The 8,289-nt window shown below is 49.4% G+C and overlaps 1 protein-coding gene across 5 annotated transcripts in view; it reads right to left on the reverse strand.

The window, feature by feature from the left end:
• The window catches only part of FOXM1 (forkhead box M1), a 15,621-nt gene extending 9,686 nt beyond the window's left edge, over positions 1–5,935 (reverse strand). For 3 of the 5 annotated variants that reach the window (XM_008053195.1, XM_008053192.1, XM_008053194.1), the window contains exons 1-3: positions 5,373–5,935; positions 3,120–3,268; positions 1,382–1,573 (exon numbers count right to left, since the gene is read on the reverse strand). In XM_008053195.1, coding sequence (XP_008051386.1) covers positions 1,382–1,573; positions 3,120–3,268; positions 5,373–5,874 — 843 coding nt within the window. In that variant the 5' untranslated portion in view covers positions 5,875–5,935. Of the gene's footprint in view, positions 1–1,381; positions 1,574–3,119; positions 3,272–5,372 lie in introns of all 5 variants that reach the window. The other 2 variants (XM_008053191.1, XM_008053193.1) reach the window with 1 other exon arrangement.
• Positions 5,936–8,289: the final 2,354 nt, after the last annotated feature.

Consider the following 8,289-nt stretch of genomic DNA (forward strand, 5'->3'; position numbering starts at 1 on the left):
AAAAAAAAAAAAAAAAATTAGCCAGACGTGGTGGTGTATGCCTGTGGTCCCAGCTACTTGGAAGGCTGAGGCAGTAGGATCGCTTAAGTCTAGAAATTGGAGGCTGCAGTGACATATGATGGTGCCATTGTACTCCACCCTGGTTGACAGAATGACACCCTGTCTCCAAAAAAAAAGAAACTAGAAAATTAAGCCGATGTAAGAGTGCAAAGTTAAGATTTCTACTGTGGGAAAACAAAACACCCTTGGCTTGGAATTGAGTGCCTGTCAGATCTCATTTGTGGCTCTGACAATGACCAGCTATGTAAACTAAACTGTGCCAACACCCAGGCATCTCGGTGTTCCCATGAAAGGAAGTCCCTGCTCACCAGAAATGACATGTGGCCCTACAAATGAACCTTGGGTTATGAGGCTCACAGACAGTGCTTTTTAAAAATTATTTATTTATTTATTATTTTTTTGAGTTGGAGTCTCATTCTGTCGCCCAGACTGGAGTGCAGTGGCCACTCCTGACCACCACAGCCTCAATCTGCTGGGCTCCGGCGATCCTTCCGCCTCAGCCTTCCAAGTTGCTGGAACTACAGGTGTGCGCTACCACGCCCGGCTAATTTTTTGATTTATTGTACAGATGAGGTCTCACCAAGTTGCCCAGGCGGATCTTGAACCCGTGGGCTCAGGCAATCCACTCACCTCAGCCTTCCAAAGCGCAGGATTACAGCCTGAGCCACCAAGCCCAGCTTAGTGCTTTTTTAAAAAAATTAAGATTTTTTCATAGCTACTGAGTCATTCCAGCTACTGGCATTGAGGATTCCTGTTCAGTGCGGCAGAAAGCTGGGCCTGAGTACTACGTGGAAGACGCTCCATAAACCCTAAGTGGTAAGACAGGAAGTGGTTACAGAGCTCTGATGAAGGATTTTGCCTGGATTCAGTTGGATTGAGTCTCAATCCCAAATGTTCGTGTATAGTTCTGGCATCCTTTGCACTTCACTGTCGTCCCACATACAGACTGCAACATAACCGGGCGCGGTGGCTGAAGCCTGTAATCCCAGCACTTCAGGAGGCCGAGGCAAGAGGATTGACTAAGTCCAGGAGTTCGAGACCAGCCTGGACAACTTGGCAAGACCTCATCTCTACAGTAAATAAAAAAATTAGCAGGGTGTGGTAGTGCGCGCCTGTGTTTCCAGCTACTTGGAAGGTTGAGGTGGAAGGATCACCTGAGCCCAGCAGATCAAGGCTGCGGTGGCCATGAGTGTGCCGCTGCACTCCAGCCTGGGCAACAGAGTGAGACTCCAACTCAAAACAAAACAAATTATAGCACAGCACCAGAGATAGACTGTCGGGCTGGAGTGACCTCGACTTGGGTTATTATGGGACACTTTACCTTCCAGCCTGGCTTGGCAATGTGCTTAAAATAGGGGAAGTGGTCCTCGATCCAAGTATAGATGTCTTTCAAGGTCATGCGCTTCCTCTCGGTGCTGTTGATGGCAAATTGTATCATGGCCATGTACGAGTAGGGTGGCCTCTCGGACACAGAGTTTTGCCAGGACGTAGATGGTCCTGAAGGCTCCTCAACCTGAGGGTAGTGAGAAGCCATAGAGAAAGAAAAAAGGGAATGACATGAAGACTTCCAAGAACCCCCCCAGATCCTTGAAGAACATCTGGAAACCGTTACCCCATAGGACTGTGCTAGAAACAAGTTCATCTGAGGCTACTACTTCATAGGATAGAACTGGAGGATTGGAAGGATCTGGAAGATGATCTAGCCGAGGCCTCAGTCAATAAGCAACTGCTTCTCTGTCATTTCATTGAAGATAATCATAGGGAAAAGTCTAGTCCCTTCTTTTTTTTTTTGAGTTGGAGTCTCACTCTGTTGTCCAGGCTGGAATACAGTGGCATGCTCAAGGTCACCGCAGCCTCAACCTGCAGGGCTTAGGTGATCCTTCTGCCTCAGCCTCCCAAGAAGCTGGAACCACAGGTAAGTGCCACCACGCCTGGCCAATGTTTTGTTTTATTATAGAGATGACATCTCACCAAGCTGCCCAGGCTGGTCTCGAACCCCTGGGCTCAGGCAATCCTCTTGCCTCAGCTTCCCAAAGTGCTGGGATTATAGGCTTGAGCCACTGCAACTGGCCATCTTATCCCTTCTGATTGAAATTTCTCAGGAGAGTTTGGGTGTACACTTTGATTCTCAAAGCACTGATGTCTATACTCAAACCATGGCTATTTTTCCGATTTGCAGATCAATGTATTCCTGATGTGATGTGGGTAAACCCATCTCATTTCAATGTTTCTATGAGAGAAACTTTCTCAAGATTCTGGAACAGACAAATGTCTGCAAACTATACATTTAGCTAAGTCTTTTTTTTTTTTTTTTTTTGAGTTGGAGTCTCACTCTGTCGCCCAGACTGGAGTGCAGTGGCCGCTCCTGGCCACCACAGCCTCGACCTGCTGGGCTCCGGCGATCCTTCCGCCTCAGCCTTCCAAGTAGCCGGAATTACAGGCATGCGCTACCACGCCCGGCTGACTTTTTGATTTATTGTAGAGATGAGGTCTTGCTACCCAGGCGGGTCTCGAACCCGCGGGCTCAGGCAATCCACTCACCTCAGCCTCTCAAAGGTGCGGGATTACAGGCTGAGCCACTGAGCCCAGCTGTACCCATCTTTAAAATAATAAAATTTAAAAGGCCGGCACAGTAGCTCAAGCTTGTAATCCCAGAACTTTGGGAGGCCGGGACAAAAGGATTGCCTGACTTCAGGGGTTAGAGACCACACTGGGCAACTTGGTGAGACCTTGTCTCTGTAATAAATAAAAAAATTAGCCTGGCGCGGTGGCATGTGCCTGTGGTTTCAGCTACTTGAGAGGCTAAGGCAGAAGGATTGCCTGAGCCCAGCAGGTCGAGGCTGTGGTGGACGTGAGCATGCCACTGCACCCTAGCCTGGGTGATAGAGTGAGACTCTTACTCAAAAAAAAGGAAAAAAGTCACACAGAATAGTATGAAGTGGAGTGCTACGACCAGAACTCAGACAATTGCTCGGACAGGCCACCAGATCCACTCCCCTTCCTAGAAATTCCCCGCCCTGGGCCAGACTTCCCTAGTGAGTGACAGAACAACAGTTCACCTTAACCTGTCTCTGCTCCAGGTGACAGTTCTCCTTTTCCTCTGTCTCTTGCTTGACGTGGCAAGAGCCCAGCCCATCGGAAGTCATCTTGCCCAGCCACTGGATGTTGGTCAGGCTGTTGTCAAGAGTGCAGCCTGCTGCCTCGCCGCCTGCTAGAGAGAAAGCATCCAATACCCACTTAGCTGCCCCATCAGATGCCCAGAAGGCCCATCAGGTTGGTGGTCAGGGATGACTTCGCCAAGACCTCTTAGGGACAGAGAACACCTGTTGAATCTACTGGGATCCAAGTGACTGTGCCCTTAGTGCATTTCCGGAGTTCGGGAACAGTTCTTGTTTATGGTTTTTTTTTTGAGTTGGAATCTCACTTTGTCGCCCAGACTGGAGTGCAGTGGTCGCTCCCGGCCACCGCAGCCTCAACTTGCTGGGCTCCGGCGATCCTTCCGCCTCAGTCTTCCGAGTAGCTGGAATTACAGGTGCACGCTACCATGCCTGGCTAATTTTTTTGATTTATTGTAGAGATGAGGTCTCGCCTGCCCAGGCAGGTCTCGAACCCACGGGCTCAGGCAATCCACTCACGTCAGCCTCCCAAAGCCGCGGGATTACAGGCTGAGCCACCGAGCCCGGCTTGTTTTTGTTTTTTTGAGTTGGAGTCTCACTCTGTTGCCTAGGCTGGAGTGCAGTAGCATGTCACAGCCACGGCAGCCTCGACCTACTGGGCTCAGGCGATCCTTCCGCCTCAGTCTTCCAAGTAGCTGGAACTATAGGTGTGCGCCACTACACCCAGCTAATTTTTTGATTTATTGTAGAGATAAGTTCTTGCCATTCTGCCTAGGCTGGTCTCAAACCCCTGGGCTTGGGCAGTCCTCTCGCCTCTGCCTCATGCTGAAATTACAGGTGTGCGCTACCATGCCTGGCTTAGGAGCACAGCTCAAACTGCATTTCAATCTGAATCACAGCCTTCGAGATCAGATAGACTTATACAAAAGTTATTGAGTATCTATACAAAAAAGGTCACTTTTCCTCTTTTTGCTTGTGATTTCTCCTTTTATCAAGATGGGGAAAGATTATTGCTTTCTTATAGAGTCGATAGAAAAGATAAATAGAAATAATAAATTCTTTTCCAATAAGAAGAAAGCAATAGAAATGCTAAATTATGACTGGACACAGTGGCTAATGCCTGTAATCCCACTTTGGGAGGCGTAGGTGAGAGGATTGCCTGAGCCCAGGGGTTCGAGACCAGCCTGGGCTACTTGGCAAGACTTCATCCCTACAATAAAAAAAAAAAAAAAATTAGCCAGGCATGATGGTGCACGCCTGTAGTTCCAGCTACTTGGAAGGCTGAGGCGGAAGGATTGCCTGAGCCCAGCAGATCAAGGTTGCGGTGGTCGTGAACATGCCACTGCACTCTAGCCTGGGTGACAGAGTAAGACTCTGACTTAAAAAAAAGAAATGCTATATTATAACTGCAACCCTTTCAACAGCACCCAAAAGATCTGGGTCAAAGTTTCAGGATGAGGTCTGGCATGTTGGCTCATAGCTGTAATACTAGCACTTTGGGAGGCTGAGGCGAGAAGATTGCTTGAGCCCAAGAGTTTGAGACCAGCCTGGGCAACATAGTGAGATCTCATCTCTACAAAAAATAAAAAAGCTACCCGGGCATTGTGGTGTGCACCTGTAGTCCCAGCTACTAGTGAGGCTGAGGTAGGAAGATTGCCCCCCAGGAGGCTGAAGCTGTGGTAAGCCATGATCATGACATTGTATTCCACCCTGGGTGATAGAGACCCAGGCTCAAAAAGGGTTCAGGATGGACAAAACGTTCCCCTGGCTTAGGCTAGATGCCCGTCGGTATCAAGGATCAACAGGACTGATCTTGAGACCTTGAGTGCGGGCCTTGCCACTGAAGAGGAAAGGTAGCCAGGCTCGGTGGCTCAGCCTGTAATCCTGCACCTTGGGAGGCTGAGGTGAGTGGATCGCCTGAGCCCACGGGTTCGAGACCCGCCTGGGCAACTTGGTGAGACCTCATCTCTACAATAAATCAAAAACTAGCCGGGCGTGGTAGTGCGCGCCTGTAGTTCCAGCTACTCGGAAGGCTGAGGCGGAAGGATCGCCGGAGCCCAGCAGGTTGAGGCTGTGGTGGCCAGGAGCGGCCACTGCACTCCAGTCTGGGCGACAGAGTGAGACTCCAACTCAAAAAAAAAAAAAAAAAAAAAAAAAGGCTGGGCTTCTAACCACTTTGCCTTGCAGACTACGTACCACAGCTCTGCCGCTTCTGCCCGCAAAGGGCTCCGGGTGGTCTAGGAAGACTCGCATCCCTAGCCATAGGTTTTGGTCCCAGCGTCTCAGGGATCACTTCTGTCCTCTTGGCACCATGGCTGGTCTGGGCTTGAGGCTGGAGTCGTGGAGGGTGAGTGGGCGCTCCCCCACAGCTGATGAGAATGAACTTGTTGGGCCCACTGCTGCCACTCTCTTTGCCCTTGGCGGTCAGTGCTGTGATAATGCTCTGGATGTTGGCATTGTTGGGGATGGCCACCACTTGGGTGTTGGGCATGGTAGGGTGGTTGATAATCTTGATCCCGGCCGGAAACTTGCAAGAGCTTGACTCTGCCATCTCCTGGGGGGCCTGTGCTTGGCGAGGCTCCTGGTGGGCAGGGGGTTCCTTGGGTTCCTCCTCTGAGGTTTCCCCTGGGGCATTCTGAACAGGAAGGGGCAGCTTCCGTCTTTTAAGAATCAGTGGCCGACGGGGGCTGGTTTTCATTATCACAGATTCAATCTGTGTTTTTAATCTCCATTGAGAATCACACGTGTGGACCCTGGAGAATGCAAAGAGCAGCAGGATATCAGAGATCTGTGAGGCGGAGATGGGGTTCTTTTAGAGAAGGGCGTTTCTCTTCAGGGCCAGGAGCATGAGTGCCAAGGCCTAGGTGAATGCTGCCTGGACTTTTGTAAAGACGTCGGACGGGACCGGGCTCAGTGGCTCAGCCTGTCATCCCAGCACTTTGGGAGCCCGTGTGTTCGTGACCCACCCGGGCAAGTTGGCAAGATCTTGTCTCTACACTACATCAAAAATTAGCCAGGCGTGGTAGTGCGCCTGTAGTTCTGGCAACTTGAAAGGCTGAGGTGGAAGGATCGCTGGAGCCCAGCAGGTTGACTTTGGGGTGACCGTGAATGCCACTGCACTCCATCATGGGTGACAGATTGGGACTCCAATTAAAAAAAAAAAAAAAAAAAAAGGCTGAGGTGAGTGGATTGCTTGAGTCCACAGGTTCGAGACCAGCCTGGGCAGCGAGACCTCATCTCCACAATAAATCAAAAATATCAGCCGGGCGTGGTAGCGCATGCCTCCACAATGAATCAAAAAAATCGCCGGAGCCCAGCAGGCAAGGCTGCGGTGGCCGGGAGCAGCCACGGCACTCTAGTCTGGGCGACCAAGTGAGACTCCAACTAAAAAAAAAAAAAAAAGAGATACTAAAACTACAGCAACCAAAGGAAAAATTCAAAAGAGAATTGGAGGCTGGGCATGGTGGCTCATGCCTGTAATCCCAGCACTTTGGGAGGCTGATCACTTGGGCTCAAGAGTTCAAGACCAGCCAGGGCAACATAGTGAAACTCCATCTCTTAAAAAAAAGGGGGTTGGGTGGGGAATTGATTAGAGACAGCCGAAGATTTCCTTGTGGAAGCCTAAGAATGTTCGGCTATAGAAACAAGAGGGAAGCCAGGTGTAGTGGCTCACGCCTGTAATCCCAGCACTTTGGGAGGCAGAGGTGAGAGGATTGCCTGAATCCAGGGGTTTGAGACCAGCCTGAGCAACTTGATGAGAACTCATCTCTACAGTAAATCAAAAAATTAGCCGGGTGTGGTGGCACACACCTGTGATTCCAGTTAGTTGGAAGGCTTGAGTGGAAGGATCACCTGAGCCCAGCAGGTCGAGGCTGCAGTGGCCGTGAGTGAGCCACTGCACTCCAACCTGGGCAACAGGGTGAGACTTCGACTCAAAAAAAAGAAACAAGTGGCACAGCTACAAAAATGTGGAGACTTCTTTTATTGCCTACTATAATAGGTCACTTGTAATGACCGTAGGGACAGGAATGGAAGACACTGGAATAGAACACATGGTAGTTAGGAATCCTGACAAAACTCTCATCCCATAATCCATTCTAGAATAAAGTTATTGTATTTTTGTTATCTTACTTTGTAAATGGTAAGTCAGTGCACACAGAAGCAGGGAAGGAAAGCAGATTGTACCACTACACTACTGTCATACTGTGGGAGAAATCATCTCCCAGTTTACAAGACCTCAGCTAAAAGGGAAACTTTCGCAGGGTGCGGTGGCTCAAGCCTGTAATCCCAGCACTTTGGGAGGTGGAGGTGAGAGGATTGCCTAAGTCCAGGGTTTGGGACTAGCCTGGACAACTTGGAAAGACCTCATCTCTACAACAAATTAAAAATTAGCCAGCATGGTGGCATGTGTCTATAGTCCCAGTTTCTTGGAAGGCTGAGGTGGAAGGATTGCCTGAGTCTAGCAGGTTGAGGCTGCAGCGGCTGTGAGCATGCCACTGCACTCTAGACTGGGCAACAGTGAGACTCCAACTCAAAAAAAAAAAGGGAAACTTCTCTATTCAAGGCCCATGGTCAAGTTGTACACTGCACAACTCTAGGGAGTGCTGTTCATTTCACAGGCTATTATCCTTGCATTAATAAAAAGAGTAATTTTCTTTTTCAATTTGCACTCTATATAGTGATTTTTTTTTTTTCTTGAGTCAGAATCTCACTTTGTCGCCCAGGTTGGAGTGCAGTGGCACGCTCCCAGCCACCGCAGTCTCAACCTGCTAGGTACAGGTGATCCTTCCACCTCAGCTTTTCAAGTAGCTAGAACTACATGCATTCGCCACCACGCCTGGCTAAATTTTTGATTTATTGTAGAGATGAAGTCTCGCCAGTTTGCTTGGGCTGGTCTCGAACCCGTGAGCTCAGGCAATCCTCTCACCTTGGCCTCCCAAAGTGGTGGGATTATAGGTGTGAGCCACTGCACCTGGCCTATAGTGACATTTTAGTACTTGCATGTGGCTATAAATATCTTGACTTTTTAAGCATGCTGCTTTATTAATATATCTTTTTTTTTTTTTGAGTTGGAGCCTCACTCTGTTGCCCAGACTGGAGGGCAGTGGCACGC

This window comes from Carlito syrichta, unplaced genomic scaffold, assembly GCF_000164805.1.
Source record: "Carlito syrichta isolate Samal-C Ts95f unplaced genomic scaffold, Tarsius_syrichta-2.0.1 Scaffold287945, whole genome shotgun sequence".
Classification (NCBI taxonomy): Eukaryota; Metazoa; Chordata; class Mammalia; order Primates; family Tarsiidae; genus Carlito; species Carlito syrichta.